The following is a 20,685-nucleotide window of genomic DNA, read 5'->3' on the forward strand; positions in this document are numbered from 1 at the left end:
ACTGAGGTGCTTAGGTACTCAGTTTAATTGTACAAGTCTGATTTTAACTATTGATTACAGCATCTATACATTACTGCATCGCTGATGAATTCTTGCATGCATCTCAGCAGCAAGTAGAGAAAATAGGCAGTAGGATTTGGGCAACTTGTACAGACATTACAAAGCTGAACACAGCTTTAAGTAAATCATAAATCAGTCACGACAAAACAATGTCCACATTCCATTTCAATAATACAAATGAACTTCACTTGAGGGATCTTCACTCAGTTAAAGTTCTCATTTTCATTGTTGACTGTGTGTGATGGCTCAGATATTAAAAAGTATTAAAATTAGTCTTGTTTTTAGAAAATTCCCTTAATTAAAAACAGGTTACAATAACTATTCCTCTTAAAGAAACCAGCAAGGCTCCAACATTTAATCCCCCTACACAGGATAAATAGTAAAGTGCTATTGAGAGCCTACAAAGAGTCAGGTTTCAGTTTGAGCTCCAAATTTGAGCTTTCCACATAATCAAAAATATTTTTAAGCTCAATGGAAAACGATACAGTCCCTTTTAAGTCTCATTACACCTGCATGGACAGCATTTCTCCGTCCACATAAGTTACCCCAAAGGGCAAAGACCATTTCTAAAAGTACATAAAAGAAACCACTTTATAGAACTGCATTCGTCCCACTCGCTCTACGTGTGTAACCTCAGGTTTGTGCTGGTTTTAGATCTCAAAGAATAAAGTACAAATACATCAACACTTTGTACAGAGCAAATGGGTAAATAGTATTCCCTTGTGTTACAGTGATGTGGTGCAATAGTGCAACTCTTTACTTCAGACTATGGGCACCAGGTTTTCCCTGTGCTGTGCTGTACAAGCTCAGTGAGTTGAAGGGAGATTTATAGTTTTTACTTTTAAAAATCAGTTTCCCCAGAAAAGAAACAAGAATCTCAAAAAGCCCCACAGGTTGTGTCATTCTTCATTTTAGCTGGCACTTGGGGTTGATGATAAGACCTTGGAACACAGCATCTCAGACGCTGAACGTCACATCGAGCAGTCCTCCGGCCCGTTCTCACTGTGAGCATGTTTCCTCTTCAGTGCTATTCCACAGCAGTCATCCATGTTCCCAGCAAGGTCTGGTACCACAGTTACATCACTGCTGCTGATCTATGAGGTAAAGACAGATGAGTCTTAGAGAGAAAACACAATACAGACAGAACCAAGCAGACTTGCTGAATACGAGCTCTAGAGCCAAAGCAGTTACGAAGGTGCTTCCTAAAGTTATATACCTGAAGCTGTTTACTGCAGTGCTTCTCAAATAGTGGGGCACACCCCCTTGAAATTCAGTGCAACGTAACTAAGTTATGCAAAAACAGCTATTCATCAGCTGCATGGTGCATTAATAGCTGTGGCAATGCTGTACCAAAATAAGGGAGTAGGGCGATCAAATCATTAGGTGTGTTAACATATCTGACAGGAAAACTATGAATTTTACAACTATGTCCATTATAGCTGGTAAGTGAAACTCCAATTAGCAAAACTAGTATATATTTATATATCCTCAATTTGTTGAATTTATCTGACAATAACGTGACATAGAGGCTTCCTGAGGTCTGAAAAATGGAATTCATAAGCCACAGCATTTCTGTAACACTTCAGTGCTCGATGTGAAGTAGTATGTTGTGACACATTACCTTTATCAAAAAATAGAAGCTCCTTAATTTGAGTATTGCACTTGGCCACATTGTGTTTGAAATATTTAGATAAATTGTTCAGCTCTGTTGTATACCCTGCGACGATATTCAAATGCACGAAATGGAAACAAATCTAACGGCTGTCTCTTAGGCATTTTACAAATATAGATTGAAGAGACTTAATAGTAATTCATAGGGATGGTTAGAGTTTCAATTTTGCATGAATTCATTGAAGACTTTTTAGGGATCTGCAGGTACCCTGGATTATTTTCAGCTTCACTTGTTGCTGCTCTGTAATACCAGATACAGATATACAGTATATCAGGGTAACATTTCACTTCAGTAATAAGTAAAGCTCAGTTACACAGAACTTTAGACTGCAGAAAAAAAGAATTTAAACTGAACCACAGGATCAGTTTAAACTTTAGCTTCTCAGAATGCAGCAAAGCATGATCACGTGATCCAGACAATAGAATGAAACCTTGTACAACTGCAGCTCTGCTAACGGCAGAGCAACAGCCTCCGCTGGCCAGCAGAAAAAAGTGGAAACAACTGCTCATACAGTAACATGCACATTGAAACAACACAAACACTAAGGGTGAATAGATACAGAGTTCAATGTCATCCACAGCAGGTCTGATTGAGGATCCTCTTTGACCACAGTGACACTGAAATTCCCCCCAGTTTGCATTTACTCAAGTGTTTGCTTCGGGTTTATGTCAACAGACTCTTTTCAAGTCATAATTCAGTAGATTAAGTTTCATCACTCATCCTTCAAAACTGTTAATTGTGAGATTGTCGATCATCATTGGAAACCTGGTATCCAGTCATGGTTTTGATGATGTTTTCAAGAAATTTCTGACACTAAAATATCTGTATTGGTTCAGAAAAATCTGTCGGTCAAACCCATAAGCACACCATGTTAGTAATGTCTTTCCAACGCCACCATGCAAACTCAACCTCGTCACAACACAAAGAAGTTAGTGTCATAACTCTTCCAAGTTTCACACATGGCATGCAGTAGTAAATGTAAGACCTTAGTGGTCCACTCTGGTGGGGGGAGGGGTGGCAGACACCCCCCAGGGACCGCCGGTCATCTTCTTTCCTAAACCTGTTGACAGTAAAATGACAGCATCCAAGATGGACCACAGTCAGCCTCCTGTCAATGCTTCCCACTCGTGATTTCAGGGAAATTTATTAATCAAAAACATTAAAAGAAATGACTGTATCTTACAAATAAAATAACAACTGGAATCGTTTTCTGTCTCAGTTAGATGTTCACAAGTTGGTGCTGCAGTTGCATACCGTTGCCATTGCAGCAAGGCTCTGTGGTCTCCCAGTTCATGGCTTTCTGGACAGCCTTCTTCCAACGACCAAAACGGAACTCGCTCTCTGTAATGAGGACATATGAGTCACAGGGATGCAGGGAAAGTTTTTTGTAAGTCATGACAGTAGCATCCACAAGATGGCAGTAAATGAAAATAAAAAGGAACTCTTGCCTTTGGCTTGATCTACAGAGCAAAACTCAGTGACTACAAATTTGGTCAAAATTGAGCAGGTTGTTTTCACATGCAGTGTTCATCAACTACAGAACAGACATAAAAACCAAAACACAGTATCTGTGACAGGAAGACAGCAAACAGCTCACAACTAAAGTCTGAGTACTATATCAAAGGAGTGCCAGTATTAAGATGACAGCAGCCAGCCTTTACTAAAACCTATTCAAGTTATTCATTTTCTCCTTGTTGATGAATAATACAGGATATTAAAAATACAAGAATCGGCCTAAAAGCACATCAAATGCATACATTACACCCTTTTATCTGTTTTGCTGTTGGTTTACTGTCCAGCCTGAAAACCTGAAAGCCTTTTCACTCCACTTCACAGCTTCTGCAGTCACTGCTCTCTGCCTTTGTGGTGTGGTGTCACTGACTACATTTTGACTAAGAGGAACTCCATGTTGTCTTTCACGTTTTGTAGATTTTGGGGAACTTTTTTAACAGTCACATACCAAAAAAACACAACCAGTCCAATCAGTAGAACACTGCTGGTTATGTTTTCTTACCATCAGAGTTGATTTGTGGTTCATATTTCTCAGATGTGACATGTGGGAGCTGACCAGGGCTCAGGGTCCACACCCGCACCCCCTCTGCTGCCCCCGCGGCCATGGCTGCACCCAGAGCTGTGGTCTCGGACATGGTGGGACGCACTGGTCCAATACAACACAGACACACAGGCGTAATAAGAAAAAGAAGTTTAAGCTCAATGCCTTTGTATAACCAAATCTCAGTACTTAAAATCCAAAAGATAAAACTGTACAATGTATGTAATTCAGTTTCCACTTATGCACTATAATCATCATCAGAACTGGGACAGTATTTAAATGAAATGCAGCTTTATGAACTGAAACACTTTTACTCCACAGCAAACAGAGCTCTTGTGCACAGATAAAGTTTCTACCGTGAAATCAGTCGGAGCAAAAGCATTTGCGCTCAGGATAAATAGAGAACTGTCAGGGGGGTCCCCACATTTTTATTTTAAGCAAAAGCCCAAATATAGTTCAGAGAATCTTTTTTTTAATTTTTTTTTTACAGATTATATGGAGTGGATTATTGCTTAAATGTAGGAACATTTCCAGCAGTGGGACTTTTGCCAGAATGGACCCATTCAATTAAGAGAGTGAAAGAAGAGTGAATGAGACAGACAATTATCCCAATAATGAAAACAGCATTTATTGTCCTCAGTCTATTTGCTACCACACATTCCTTAGTTTGGTCCGTTTTTTCATGTATGACCAGATTGTCAGTGTTTCCTGAACCATCAACTACATGCAAATAATGCAATAAGCCTGTAATTTGAGATGTTGTATTAGTTCCTCTGGAAGCTCACAAAGGTCAACTTTAAACTCATTTAAAATATTGCATCATCTAGATCCAAAGGAAAAACAGAAATATTAGTTTAGGTGGTTAGATTTCATTTGAAACATCGGACTCAGTTTTTCATTTTAAAAGTGTCATTTTTCCCCATTGCTACTGTCTGCAGTCGAATTGTCTATGAGCCTTGATGTACAGGGGCTCATCCCAAATCCCAATTCAACCCCCGGTCATGGGTACACACTAAAGTACACGGTCCTCTAAAACTGTAAGTCCTCTTGTCCTGCTCTTGTATTTCGAAGGTAAGGTTTGTTTGTGTGTTTTTAGTTAACTGGGACGAAAGTCAGGGAAGACAGAAAGGTATAAAGTCCTCATTCTATTGATCACTTCTATTCGTAGAGTTATTGTTTGAACTGGAGGAGATATCTAGTTTTTCCATGTTTTTGACATACTTTTCAGAATTTCCCCTCTAAAAAGGGATTTAACATTTCACTCTGCCTTAAATTCAGCTGCATGTCCTTAATTTGCTTCGCTTCAATTCCTTATGTTACTTAAACATTGTACAAGGAAACACACTTCATCTTTGCATAAAGGGCAGGAAATGAAACAAAACAAAGCAAAACAAACAAAAAGAAAAGCGGACTGACTTTGAGACGTTGTTTCAGGCTCTGAGTACATGGGTGTGATGACAGTCCTCTTACCTACGGGCATGCAGAGGATGTCGGCCTGCAGCTGCATCAGTAACCTGTTGGACGTCATGCCTCCATCCACCTGCAGCTGTGTCAGAGGGACGCCGCTGTCCTGGTTCATCGCATCAAGGATCTGATACAAACAATGCAGCATTCATATAACTTCAACCAGAGTTTTTAAACACCTGACAAACTAAATGCAGATAAAATCTAAAAACTGTTTCAGCCAGTAAAGTTCTATCGATCCAGCTCCGAGAAAATCATGTTGCTGAAATTGGTGTTCAAATGTATTTTATCAGTTTAATTTCTATGAAGGGATTACTTTTTGTTGGTGCTGGTTGAGAAAATAATAGACTAAAACATTCACACATAGTTCTAGGCACATTTCAGAATATTGAGTCCAATAAGCAATACAATATGCATAATAAAACCATATATCTCCAATCTAAGGACTGAGAGAACATGCAGTGTGCCTTCGCGCTGCTCTTTGAAACAGGAACTGTTGCTGTCCACCTCTATAAAGCCAGCATGTGGAGGACGAACATCATCTAAACAGGGCCACGCTCACCTCTCTGGTCTGGAAGCAGACGGCCTCCAAAGCAGCAAAGGCCAAGTGGTTTCTGTTGGTAAACTGTGTGAGCCCACAGATGATGCTGGAAAACACAAAGAGCAATAAAATTCAAATATAGAAGCACAAATGCTGTCATCAGGACAATTTGTTAACTATTCATTGTAATTACTCAAGCATTGTGATGTGGCTAGAACTATTTATTTTCCTCAACTCAGGGTCAACCTGCTGTTTAGACTTCAGGTGTGTTTTAATGTCTTACTATCTCACCCTCTTGCGCTGGGCTCCCAATAGGGAGCATAGAGGCCAGAGAAGGCAGGCACAAAGTAGCAGCCGTAAGACGTGCCTGCTGCAGCAGCTAGCTTCTCTGAAAGGAGAGGTTGACAAAAGACAGAAAGGAGTGTTACTTAGACACATCATTTAATCATTACTTGAAATGACAAAAGGAAATAATTTAAATAGTCTTATTTTATGAATTAGTTACTGATTTCTCATAAGATGTTAATGTGCACGTACCAATCTCTGAAGAAGACTGCACGATGCCCATGTTGTCCTTCAGCCACCGTACCACTGCCCCTGCAATGGCCACTGAACCCTGTGGAGAACGATGAAACCCAACAGAACCAAAATCATCAGTTATCAATCAAAGTTATCAGTCACTCACAAGTTAACACTGTGGAGGACATTATTGTAATATGGAAGCACATTTAGAAACAAAATGTGGTTGAACATGAGAAAGACTAATGGAATCTATTCCAAACCTCGAGTGCATAGCAGGCAGGCTCGTCTTTTCCCAGTTTGTAAGCAACTGTGGTGAGCAGGCCGTGTTCTGACATCACAGGCTGATAGTCACAAGAAAAGTATGAAAAAAGTTGACATAACAAAAACAATACATCTTAATAAAACAGTTACTGTGATGAATAGTTAATAAACAGCTATAAGTAATAACTTACTTTGGTCCCTGTATTTCTGAGCAGGAAGCAACCAGTCCCATACCTAGAAATAATAGGAATAAATAAAAAAAAAATATATATATACTAATTGGAAGAGCAGGTTGTCCACTGATTGCAAGGTTGGAAGTTTGATCCCCCATCACCCCACATGTCGAAGTGTCCTTGGCCATTCATTGGTGTGTGAAAATAGGTGAATGAGAAACACATTGTAAGGTGCTTTGGTAGAATATATAAGTGCAGACCACTTACCATTTCAGATTCCAAGCAAATACAAATGTTGTAATTTTTAGTTAGTGTACTTCAGAATGATGTAGATTCACATATCCTTGTGTGTTTCATACTCTTCTTAAGAAGTTCAAACAAGATACAGGCTATTTGGATTTATTTATTTTTTTTAATGTTTACAGTATTTGACATTTGTAAATGACTCTGCCCAAAATATCAGGGAGAACATTTGGTGGAGCTGTGACACGATAGCCAGCGGATGTTCCACTGTGCTGGACAGTAATTGTGTCTATGGACACATCACAACTGGAATTCTCCACATTTCTTACTGAGTGAATCTGGCTCCTTGTGACTTTTTGTTTTCTCTAAAATTTAAGTTGACAGGTCAACTTTCTGACACAGTTTAGGAGATTCAGCACTCACCACAGATGATGCTTGATGTACTTGAATTACAGGACTTTAAGGAAGTGTCACAAGCATTGCACAAGCGCTGGTAGTGCAGTATCGATGCACAAGGAGGCTGCTTCCACTACTTCTACTTTGACTAGCAGCCGAATTTAAAGCAGCGGCGGCTGTTGATTTTTGTAGGTGCAGTCTTGGAACTTTCTGATCATCCCATTTAAATATAGTAAAATTAAAAAAAAAAAAAAGTTCAAAGGGAAAGGATAAACTGTTTTCAGCATTTTGTGATGTACCTCAGCTGGCAGGAATAGAAATAGTTTGAGAAGGATGGTAAGAAAGAGGAAGACAGGAAAGTAGGGAGAAGAGTGGGGGAAGGGCTTGCAGCAAATGGCCTTGCTTAAGGTTCGCCCGCTTAACCCGTTGAGCTACTGGGCCAACCCTTACAGCACTTTGTAACAAAGTAAAATAAAGAAAACAGCAGATGGCTTACGTGTTTTTGGCCTGGCCTTCCTGGAAGCACATCTGACCAACCAGGGCAGCTGACTGGTCACCAAGACACTGATAGAGGAAAGGAGGACGTGCTTACCGTCAGAAAAAATGATTAGGACATAACCGAACATAAACCCAAACAAACCAGTCTTATCCTGGAAACTAGAACCTCAACAACACCAACACTTTCTGACCAATACAGATATCACTACATTAAAATTGATATCTAATCTAATATATTAATTAAATTAAAAAAAAAAAAAAAAAAAAACATGACCAGGAGAACTCTATATGAATTAGATCTGACAGAGCTGTGACAAACATGAACTGAGTATTTGTGAACTTGTGCATTTGACATTTCACAGTTAAACAAAAAACTTGTAAAAAAAAATGTCAAACTGTAACATCTGTTTATCAATTACAAACAAGAAATTAGATCATATCAGAAAACATAAACAGCAAATCCAAAAAAAAGATGTAACAAATTTATGGAAAGGAAAGAAAACTCCTTACCCCTGAAATTGGAATTCCTGCAAGCGAGCCGGATTTCTGGTTACAAAACAGAAAGACACAGTTTCAGATTTTAGATAAATGCTGTCTGTTGTGCAATGGCTCAACTGAGGACTTCACAAACCACACAACACCAATAGACGCCTGGTGTGTTCACATCAAAAACCTTTGGATGAAGTCAGAAGGCGTTCACTGTCACACTTGAACAATGGCAGGCCGAACAGCACACGTTGCTTGTGTAATGAATCAAACATCTAACTGTTACTACCTATTTGGAGAAAAGTATGTAATAAACAAAACATATTTGTGTATCCACTGATTGTAATACAATATATTTAGGACCCCCTGTGGCGAAATCTGTTGCTATGCTAACATTTCCACATGATGGGTTTTATATGTTGGAAGCCTGAGTGAAATAAGCATGACTGACCACCTCTAAATATTTAACTATGACACAGAGAGGAGTTTATAGGGTTTAATCAATGACTGGAGAATGACTTCAGGTCACAGTCGTCGACATAAAATGACTCAATGACTGTAACATTGACAATGTTAATCAAAAAAATGCATGACTACAGTAATCATAACCGGAATGTCATGACTAATACATTATTAGTGCAGATTTCCAGCTTATTGTAATAAAGTCCCATGACAGGCGTCATCCTGCATCAAGAGGAGTCATCAGAGTCAGGGCAGAGTGCTTTTATTACCCAATATGAAGGTCTGTTACGCTATACTGCTCAATTAAATCATGAGGTGCACAAACAGTCCTCTTATGATTTCCATTTCGAAAAAGGTTGTTGCACTTAGGAAGAGTTGTGGAAAGATGCTTCCAAACAACAAAACATACCTCAGACACTTAGAAGTAAAAGCTCCATGAAATGAGGAAAACAAACAAAGCTGACCTCTAAACTGCAGTACAAGGTACATGTTGTATAAAAAGATTTCACAGGAAAGATCATTTTGCGGTCAGGAGATAAGATATGTGCACAGACAAACAGACACACGATAACAGGTCTTGTGACCTCATATTGGCTTCAATATGGGCTCGTCTAGCAGCACAGCTTCTGAAACTACTCTGTGTATCGCACCACACTCCACCACGGCATCTTATCAGGCCATTTATCTGGGAGAGGCCACAGTGAGGGACTTTATAGAATTCTATTGAACAGAACAATCAGTCCAATGCACACATAGGACAAGATGTAACTACATTCTCTTTTTAGAACAGTATTCCCATTTTTTTTTCAAAGCAGACCATTGCTATGCTGCCTTCTCTGTTAACCCTCTGACCCCCAAACCCACCAGGAGGTTTGAAAGGCAAAAAAAAAAAAATAAATAAAAATACAGAAAGAAACATTGATTTTAAACTAAACTAATCATTTACATCATTCTTTAAAAAAAGCCAAAAAAGCCAAATCTAAGCTTGAAATTGTTACATTTAATCAAAATAACTTCTTCTGTGTCTCATCTAAAAATCAGCAAAAATAAACCGTTATTGTTAAACAGACGTTTGGAGGTACTAAAGTGTTGTGCTGCTTGGCACAACACAGAAGCCATGACTGACTCAGCTGCAACCAACAGTCACAAAATTTCAGGATTTTTTCTGCTAAACTGCAGGCTGTGCTCACACAAAGCAGAGAGGTAATAGCAAGGGAGTGAGAGGAAAATAATACATCCTTGAGAAATAAAAGAAATGGCTGCTTAGGAAACTCCCTCAGCATCAGGAATGATGCTGAGGGAGTTTCCTAAGCAGAGTTTTCTGTGGAGAATAAGAAAGAGGAACTCTCCTTTTTCTTTCCACAATCTTCTTTTTCTATTGTAACTTAATGTAACTGATCAATTGGTTATTTGTTGCAGTTTATTGTATTTACTACATGCTGTTTATTTATTCATCCTCTCACATCACTTTACTCTCCTTATTTTTTGTAGTCATGAGCAACATGGAAGCGTGGAAGGCTGGGCGCTTCTCCCTCTTTGCCTTCTCTATTAGACACACTTTGACACATCTCAATAAAGAGATTGAGTAGAAACCAAAAAGATTTCTCTCTGTAGTGTTTTTGAATGAGCTGAAAGACAACTAGGAAAGGTTGAATCAGGCCCATCTGTAAAAACAGACAGGAATATAGAAAAAAACTAACAGCATTTGAAAACTTTCCCACACACACAGCAAGTTTATCTGAGCTTACCATCCAGCCGTATATTTCAGAGGAGCTTCGAACTTTGGGCAGGATTTCCATTGGGATATCAAAGTACCTGGGAACAGCATGACAGGAATCAATTACGACTAAATGATGGTTGGGCTAATGTCAGCTGAACCTCAGCAGGTATGATGAGCCACACTGTATTCTTTGATCAACGGGCAACATAAACAACTCCTTTATCCTCTGTAGGGTCATGAGGGGGCTGGAACTTGTCCCAGCTGAACTAAGGCACCAATCCATCAAAGCACCACATAGAGAGAAAACCAAGCACACTCACATTCACACCTACGGACAATTTAGAATCACCAATTAACCTCAGCATGTTTCTGGACCGTGGGAGGAAGCCGGAGAACCCGCAGAGAACCCACACTGCACGGGGAGAACATGGAGACTCCACGCAGAAAGATCCAAGGTGAGATTCAAACCCAGGACCTTCTAGCTGTGAGGCCACAGTGCTAACCACCGTCACCCTCAATCTGCTCTAACTGAATAAAACTGAATTACGGCATGAGTCTCATTATTCAATAGCGTTGTAACCTTATATATCCTAAATTGCAGGTTTGGAATTTGCTAACTGCATTGCAAACTGCGATTTTGATGTGAAATCAATTACTTTGCCGGGCTAACAAACACGTTAAAAGCAGCAAATCATCATCATCAAATGCTTCATTGTGTATAAATATGTTTGTTTGCCTGCAGAGTTCAGGATCCCAGTCCATGGTGTGAATATTGAACAGCATGGTGCGGCTGGCATTCGACATATCCGTACAGTGGACTCCTCCGTTCCTGCCTCCCGTCAAACACTGAGGGAAGAATAACAAAAAAATCTTACTGGGTGCGTCACAAACTGTATATATAAAGGTATGCACAGGTGCAGGTTTCAAACCAGGCTGGCTTCATTTGCCTATTGACTTTGTACACGTTAGCTTATGTATTTTAATCAGCTTCAGAGGCCTCCTCTGGGCTTCAGTGTGGCTCCATCCAAACCAATGGGTTATGTCATCACTTGCTACATCTATCTATACATGCAGTTTGTGTTTTTACACTGCTCTTACCCAGATGATCCATGAGTCCACTGTGCCGAACATGGCACGCTCATTCAGTACTGCCTCTTGGATTCCGTCCACATTGTCCAGCAGCCAGCGCAGTTTTACCGCACTGAAGTAGGTGCTGATTGGAAGGCCTGTCTTGTGCTGTGAAGAATGATGGGAATCATTCACATGGCTGATTTTTTAAAGAATCCAACAGAATGAAAAAATAGAAACATATTGGGATTTCTTGTCCATAATCTCTTACCTTAAGATGGTTCTTGTTTCTGCCTGGAGCTTTGTTGATGAGCCTCTCCACTGTTGACTGTGTACGCAGATCCAGCCAGACTACACACAGAGCAGAGCAGGAAGACTTACACAAAAGTTTCATAAAAAATGTCTGTAATGCTGCAAACCAAACTAAAAAGAATGAATACATTTATTGCACTACTTCTACAAAGCAGACTTAGCTTTATATAGATATTGTTTTTTCAATGATGGGTTACTTTCATTTGCTTAAAATCTGTTACCTTACAAGGTATCTTTGTATTTTTGTGTCTGTTTAAAGCTGAAGATATTCGTTGCCTCAGCATCAAATAGACACAAGTTACAAAGAACCAAAAGCGCCTGTTCTACTGGTTGTCAGTCACAGCATTCCCAATGATCTAGTCAGTAGGGCTGGACCCGAATAGCCGACTATTCGTTCACTGTGATGGAATCAGGATATCAATTTTGATCTCAGAATATTTCCTTCCTTCCTCCCCCCCTCCACCACCTAAACACCTAAACTGGTCTTACTAGCCAAATGCTGCCTGTGCGTCCCGCACACTTCCAGCCCGTCGGAGCCTGCACGCATTGCGCACGCACCCCCGCCGGACAAATACTCACCCGTGACCCCCTCCCAACTATTATTCTTTGACTGGGCCAAATATCCGGAGAACAGAAAATGCGATTCGGACCAGCCCTACTGGTCAGTGATAGTGGGAACCCATCTGAGCCATGAAAAACGACCCACTGACAAAATGAAGCATTAACATGCTTGAAGAAGGCCAACTACAGGATGGAATGGAATGAAACTGACTTTGTTATTCTTCACACTCAACATCTGGCACCACCACTGCCATCCATCTTCTATACATCCTCTGTAGAGTTGTGGGGGCCTGGAGTGTATCTCAGCTGACTCACGGTGACAGCAGGGGACACCAACACTCACATTCACACCTATGGACAATCTAGAATCACCAATTAACCTCAACATGTTTCTGGACTGTGGGAGGAAACTGGAGAACCTGGAGAGAACCCATGCTGCACGGGGAGAACACGGAGACCCCACACAGAAAGATCCCAGGCCGAAGATTCAAGCCCAGGACCTTCCACTTGAGAGGCGACGGTGCTGAGCATTGCAATACAGTGCTGCTGTTTCCGACTAGCCTACTGGACATTCCTTTATCTGGTCCTGCTGTGTACACTGAACAGTTGGCAACCCACTCCCAACACGTCACTCACATTCCATCTATATTCCATTCAAGAGCTTGAAAAGCTTGCAGATAAACTACTCTATGAAGCTCTTGTGGGTTAGAAATTCTGAGTGGGTGGTGACTGCATTGCTCAGCTTCCTCGCTGCATCACTGCTGCATGGTGATTGGTTGGGTTGGGTCATGACATAGGACACCACAAACGGATGCAACCAAGACATGCACTGACATTTCCCAGATGACACAATCTTGTTATTTGCTCACTTAAAGATGTTACAGCTCAGTGGTGAATCTGACACTTCATTCATTTATAACCAAAAAGATTGTAGCAAAGGGAATCATTTTACATCCTAAAACATCCAGATAAATGTACTTACCGATGGCATTGTAGAGCGGCTCGCCGGTCTCTTTGTCCCAAACTAGAGTTGTCTCTCTCTGATTGGTCACACCCACCGCTGGAAAACAACACCAACATAAATGTCATTAAAACCACAAGCCAAATTTAATCCTCTTTGTTAGTGGTAGCTACCAGTTGCTGTCATCTGTCCTCTCATCCAGATGGAGGTTTAAGCTCTCGACCCAGGCTATCAGTGTGCACACCATCAGTGTCCCACCTTTTATGTTGGAGACGTTGATGTTGAGTTGGCAGAGTTTCTCACAGGTCCTCTCCATGCACTCGTAGACAGATTGCATTATCTCCCTGGGGTCCTCCTCCACCCAGCTGAGTGAAACACACATTCAGGCATTTAAACATACAGACCACACAACTAGACCTAGAACCTGCTTTATCCTGGATGATAGAAAAATGATAAAGATGCAAACAAAATCATCTACATCACAGTGTAGCTGTATGTTGTGCGTTGCAGCTGCAGCGACTGCTACCAGTCTGCCTGTCACATACAGACCCTGTTGCTAACCAATCATTTTCTGGTTTTCAATCAGTTGGATTTCTGGCAGATCATAACTTTTGGCTATCTTTCTCTAGTTTAAGTGCGTCCTGATTTTCATCGCTGCTGTCAAAAGATCTGTTCTAAACGGTAGTCTTAATTTGCTACTATTGGAGTAGTAAATAACAAGTTGTGGTTGAGACAACAGTATTGTCTCTAAACTCTAGTATAAGTTGGCAGGTTAAGAAGTGAAACGTCTTTCTCAAACATCCTGTAAATGGAAATGTATGCCTAAGCCAGCAACTACATCCAGAGGTAGTTTGGATTTTCTGATACTGCTCTGATGAACATCTTACTTAGATACTGGCTGGAGAAGTCTATGCTGGTGCTGAAACTTGGACAGTAAAGTGACCACCTGGTCAGAAACACTGGTGGTACCAAGATCTGGATAGGGAGAGTATGGAAGGCTGTGTGGATTATGCCATTGCTATAGTAAAGCACCAAGAATTCGTCATAAGCACCCAACAAGGAAGCTGTTGTCTGGGTTGGGGAGAGCCACAAAAGCTCTGGTCAAGACCATCTGTGAAAGGATGAAAGCTGTTGTTGGTTGGTCTGAACTAGTGACAGAAAGATGAGAAAGATGAAACCCTCAATACAGTTGAAGATGGCTGCTGTGGCTTTATGTCCCTCTCAAACAATTCCTGAGAGACAATAAATTTGCACCAGCGCAAGCCAGGAAGTCCCGAAAGATCTCCCTGTAGAAGCAGAAAATGGATGTTTTTGTCTCAAGTGGTGAACAAAAGACAAGAGCTGGTTGAAACAAGAAGCAATGTAGTGGAACCACCTGACTATAAACCCAGCTGCAGGAAGCATCAGGGAGACACCTGAGTAAGAGATGTCTGCCAGCTGGAGACCCTGAAGCGATGTGAGAGGCAAAAATGCCTCAAAGGTTTCAACATTGACCGGTCACCAAAATGCTCCCCAGCAAGCAGCTCATCTGTTGTTTTACCCTCACAACATAATTTAAATGATCACTGGCAGCTACAGGATATGTGCATGAAGGATAAAATATCCCAGGTTTACACCTAGCCATCATTAATGTCATGAAAAGATAAACTAAATGAAAGACTTAAAGACTGGTTCTACACATAGATAGCTGTGGCTCAGGTGGCAGAGCGGTTGTCTTTAATGTCTCTCTCGCAAGTTTGGTGGTTTGATCCCTCGCTCCTCCACACTTGAAGTGTCCTTGGGCAAGACGCTGATCCTGAAGTCGGTCCCAATGACAGGCAGCACCTTGCATGGCAGCTCTGTCGCCATTGGTGTATGACTGTGTGTGTCAATGGGTGAGTAAGAAAACATTGTAAAGAGCTTTGAGTACCACGAAGGTAGAGAAGCGCTATATAAGTGCAGACCATTTACATACAATGTTTTTAACAGCAAGATATCCCACTACTTTTCTGGTATCTGTATACCGTGCAATAGTTGTTGCTTCATCTATAAGTCATGCAAATGCACAACTGGGAATGTTTGTGGCCCAGGTACGACAGAGTACACCACAGGTTGTTCACCAGCCAAACAAATAAAACAGTAGCATCTGAGTATGATTCATCCATACAAACTTGGGAGCAATAAAATAAAAGCTAGGCATGTTACAATAATCAAATAACATAGAATAAAGATAAGAAATGACTCTAAAATTAACTTTTGTCATCTCGTAAAAACACAGAGTAGAAGGAACGTACTGTTGTTACCACTGCTATTGTCAAAGATTTGTTTATCAAGAAAATTTATGAAGTATGAGTAAAAATACGAAAAGTTCAACATGGTCTATATGGAAGAGGTATAAGAGGGGAACTTCAATGGCAATCGTGTCATTTTTGCAATTATGCTAAACAGCATCTGAAATAAAAACTAACAGTAACATTTAGTAAGAGGGTCATGTCCTAAAGTCCATTTGTTAGAGGGATTGTGTTAGTTTTCTCATGTAAAAATCAACAAAATGTGTCATTTACAGTGTTGCAGACAACTGCATTCAATTTATCAAACCACTTGTACCAGGAGAAATTGGTCTTGTAGATTTAAAGGTTACTTAGTAGCATAGCATCTAGAAATACTGTGTTATTGTGAAGTTCAGGTCACTCACCCCTCCTTGGGGAAACTCTGGTTGATCTCTACTTGATGGTGACAGATCAGTTCAGCTGTTTTTGCATTGAACACCTATAGAGACACACAGTTCATAAGATGTCAGGAACAGAAACAATAAAAACATATAGAGCAAAAAAAAAGATGACAAATATTTGAGAAAAGGATTCCTCCTACCAGGAAAGAAAGTTTTGTCTTTTTAAAACAATGCCTCATTTGCCACAACACAAGACTGGTGCAGCGACAGTAACTTTCCTTTTTTTCAGTGACAAGAATAACAATGAGAAGAGTAGAAGGATGATGATCATCTTTGGCAGGTTTTAATCCAGCATCTGCCCTACTTTTCACCCCAGGGTTGTTTGTTTGGCTGAAACAAATAACAGCCAGCCATCACAGAGAAGGAAGGAATCAATATTAAGGCAGCATATTAGTTGGAACCTACAACAAGATCGACTTCAGCATTTCCTCGAATGAAGTAATAGGACAAACCTCTTGTCTACACGCTACAGTAAACCCCTACAGTTCAGCTGCAGACAATACTAAAACTGCCAAGAAAAACAACATTCTGGGATGTACGGGCCACAAGTAGGTTTCAGTGGCTTTGCTACCTTAACCAGTTCTATTTTGTGTTAGTCTTAAAAAGAAAGCTAGGAGGACTGGGCAGGCTGCAGGCGGACCCTTCTGATACTAAAAAGAAAGAGGTAACATTCAGTTGAAGTCACATAGCTGGACAGCAAACAGGAAAAACCTCCCCCTGTAAAGAGAGACAGAGCATATGATAGTTTTTCCCGTGTGATCCTGGTTGTCAGCCAGACTACAAAAAGTTGATGTCTAAAGCAATCATGGTTGTTATAAATCCATCAAGACAGCTTGCAAACAGTCATTTTCACTTTTCTCACTTCCCTCAGCAGTGTTTAGTCTGTGATGCTTCACATGCCAAAAAAAAAATCCTTTGGAAAACTGTAATATCCCTCTCCAACTTAAATGATAAGTCCAGTTAATCCACAGACCTCAAAGACCAGTGCATTGTGCGCACCTACTGTTTGCTTCCTCAAAGAACAGATTATCTCCCAAACTCTCATGACACCGAAAGCATCATGGTTAGGCCTAAAGCAACAAGTTCTATGCTTCATGTAGCTACTCGGCACCTCACATCAACAGTATAACAGAAGCCAATACAATTAACCTGGAAAACATTCAGCAACCTACAGGTGCCAGCTCTGGATTCACCCTTATTATTGTCAGTGTACCTGCTTTACTGCAAAAAGCATCTAAAATGGTTTATTGCAAAGGAAATGTATACAAGGCAACATAAGTTGTGCACTAATCTCACATTTTATGTGAGTTATTGCATGAAGATCATTAACCTGTAGGCTAATGGTGGAATTAGGGGTCCACCACTTTATATTTATTATTTTGTCAGTTTTTGTTTGTGTAATTAACTTGTTTGTGTTAATGTTCAGACTGAACAGGATGAGTAGAAGTGAGTCCAAGCTCTAGCATAGAAAAGTAGAAGTACAGGAATATCCAGTAATGATGCAAATATGGCCTTGTGTCTTCCACCAGCTTCAGATGGAGACAGAGTAAAGAGGTTTCACCAAGCAAAGTACGAGAAATTTTAAATGAGTTTCTTCCTATCTCGGCACAGATACTCATATTGTGGATAAGATAAGACACAACTGTTGTATAGTTCCTTCAATGATTGCAGAATTGTTTGGGGGCTCATAGGTTAGACGTTAGATGCTCCGTACTTGTATGCATTAAACATCCTTTAGCAGTTCATATGTCACTTTGTACATGAGCAACTGTTGAACTTCCACAACAGCAAACTAAGAAAATCAACCTGAGTAATTCGAAGAATTGCAGATGGAATTATATTTGTGCCACAATCCTGAGCAAACAAAATCTATTCTGCGCTCCAAACTATTACTGCCGTGTTTGCAACAATCAACCTACATGCATGATCATGCTGTCTTTCACTCGGTCTTGTCATTTACGCTCTCACAGATCTCCATTCTGTGCGCTCAACTACACATTCATGCTCGCTCGCGGTGTCTTTCTCGCTCACGCACAACACTGATGATCTTTTCAAGCTTAACTCTGCTGCACGTTCATTCAACACCAAATGAAAACTTTAACTAAAGCTAAAGTCAAGTTTGCAAAGACAGAGGGATGAATTTGCAGTCCATCTTCTGCTAGACAAACGGAGAGGATCCAGAGACAAGGCTCAGATATGTCAATGACATATTTTAGCATTACCAGTTACTTATTATCATCATCTATAACTTGCTACACAGTTGTTTATTGTGACTATGGTCTTGCAATGAAACATAAAAACAACCTTCTACGTTAAAGTTTAACATCTGTCCAGATCTGCCTTTGTAGGGCTGACCTTAGAGTGAGCTGAGGGAAATGTTGGGTCAAAGACCATTTTAACGAACCTGGTTACTCGTTAAAACAACATCCAGGGTAAAGTTTAGCCCAGGTTTGCTGTGGACTTTCACAATTATTAACTACATACATTCACACTGTGTCCCTCAGCATAATAAAGTAGGCTGGGGTTGCGATTGAAAAGTAAACATTTTGCTGATCATGTCAAAATATGGATCTGCCTTTTTGTTTTTCGTGAGCACTGCTAACAAACAGCCCTGATGCTAACGAACCTTGATGAGGTCTGAGACAGATGTCTCTCAGATTTAGTTGTTCTCTAGTGACTGTCCATAGTTGCACTACAGTCTTGTCACTCAATCTAAAAATAAAAGCTTTTTCTTTTAGAGTTATTTTTTTGGCCTTTTTGCCTTTGTTATATAGGACAGTGGAGAGAGAGAGACAGGAAAGAGGGGGAGAAGAATGGGGGAAGGAATTGCAGCAAAGGGACATGAGCGGGATTCGAACCCATGGCCGCTGCGTCTGGGACTGTAGCCCCAGTACATGGGTTGCCAGCTCAACCAGTTGAGCCATAGCGGTGGCCAAATAAAAGCAGTTTCAATCTGCTCGTCAAACAGCAACTCTGTTGTTCCAGTTAATCAAGAAAAAGAGGTCATTAAATCTCACAATAACCCTGACCACACGTACTCGACCATCAGAAACAGCTCTTCTGTCTCCACACAGCCACACACTACTGTGGATGGTGCCAAGACTCCATCTTCCAGCTGACCTACTTGAGGAGTTCCAGTTTTAATCACAACAGGTTATTCAATGGGATTAATTTTACTACTTTCTCACCAGCGGACACAAAGTAATAAAAAGACAACTGTCATGGTTTCCTCAGGACAGGAGGATAACATTCAGAGTACCATCTGCAGAACTTGAATGATATTAACAAGGTGTGTGTCTTTGCTAGTTAATAATACAAACTGAGCAAATCAGAAAGAAATTCCAACAAAACTGGAGAAAATGTAAGTTTTTTAAGAGGAGTTGTGAGCTATCCATTCCTCTATTTTCCTTCAATAAATCTGAAGTATTTCTTTGTGCCGGTTTCAATATTAATTTCAACAATTATTGGCTGGTATAATTGCAGGGCTGAACAATTAATCAAAAAAACATGGTGCTGCAATGTTTTGGGAAAGGCAAAATGTCTAACAGCATACCATTATAAATCAAGTACTGTAGTACAACAGAGATGTTCCGTTTGCAAACCACATTTTCCTAGACATAAGAGAACATGCTTGTTTTGTAAAGACCACATCAGAAATCACGTCACTCATTTTCACATTTGTAAAAGAAATGCAAAAATGACTATTTCCAATAAAATCGAGACTCAAAGAGCAACTTCTGTCAAAATAATAGGAATATTGTGTTTTTAAATGTGCTGTTAAGCCCTAATGAATTGTGTTTTGACGAATGCTTCTTCACATTGCAGTATTGTGAAATTAATTTGGTTCATTTGTGTTAACTTCTGATAATATTCTTGCTCTCCTTAATAATACATGCTCAGCACTCAGGATACAGATTCTCTAATGAGCACAGGGTCCAAATTCTAATGGTAAGGGTCATAATCAATAAATCTATTCAACATGTGGTGGTAAACATCAGCAGATGCATTTCAACATAACTAATAATCAGTTGACCAGTTCTACAAAGCATGTCTCTAATGTTCACTTCCACATGTTGGAGGACACCAGACTGCTGCAACAGCGAACCGTGAGGTTTCATGTTACAGCTTCAGCTTAACGGAGGTGATCCTCGTCCTCTAGTCTGGAAGATAGTGACCCATTACACACGACCGCTTAGTTTTTATGTCAGCCTACTTTGTCATTTCACTTTCCACACTTCCAGTGACAGTCTTCATGGTGGCAGCAGCTCAGCGGCTAAATAAACAGATTCAGCAGCACCCAAGTCCGGTATGAAGTCCGGTAGCTCCACTCACCAGGAACCTGGTGGAGCTCGTCCCCTGGTCGATGGCGGCTACCAGCGGCTCCATCCTCAGTAGTATGATCAAACACTGACGGAAACAAACGATGACCGGTACCGGTACCGGCTGCTGGCTGTCCTCGCCTTCTGTCAGTACCAGGCACGATCCACCACCCGTGAGGGACAAGTCGACCGACGGTGCGGAC

General features: G+C 40.5%; 1 protein-coding gene across 2 annotated transcripts; it reads right to left on the minus strand.

Moving 5' to 3' along the window:
* Nucleotides 1–7: 7 nt before the first annotated feature.
* Nucleotides 8–20,685, minus strand: LOC103360340 (glycerol kinase). Of its 2 annotated transcripts, XM_008286054.1 has the most exons (20): nucleotides 20,496–20,685; nucleotides 16,128–16,201; nucleotides 13,712–13,818; nucleotides 13,475–13,552; nucleotides 11,891–11,970; nucleotides 11,650–11,787; nucleotides 11,288–11,397; nucleotides 10,580–10,646; nucleotides 8,394–8,429; nucleotides 7,882–7,949; nucleotides 6,765–6,807; nucleotides 6,573–6,653; nucleotides 6,328–6,406; nucleotides 6,082–6,178; nucleotides 5,812–5,896; nucleotides 5,256–5,376; nucleotides 3,747–3,890; nucleotides 2,987–3,073; nucleotides 2,718–2,792; nucleotides 8–1,154 (listed from the first exon to the last, which is right to left on the minus strand). In XM_008286054.1, the coding sequence occupies exons 1-19, from the start codon at nucleotides 20,547–20,549 to the stop codon at nucleotides 2,719–2,721; spliced, it is 1,623 nt and encodes a 540-aa protein (XP_008284276.1). In that variant the 5' UTR covers nucleotides 20,550–20,685; the 3' UTR covers nucleotides 8–1,154; nucleotide 2,718. The 2 variants fall into 2 exon arrangements, with proteins under 2 accessions (XP_008284276.1, XP_008284277.1); XM_008286055.1 differs by lacking the exon at nucleotides 2,718–2,792.

Source organism: Stegastes partitus, unplaced genomic scaffold, assembly GCF_000690725.1.
Source record: "Stegastes partitus isolate 25-593 unplaced genomic scaffold, Stegastes_partitus-1.0.2 Scaffold429, whole genome shotgun sequence".
Taxonomy (NCBI): Eukaryota; Metazoa; Chordata; class Actinopteri; family Pomacentridae; genus Stegastes; species Stegastes partitus.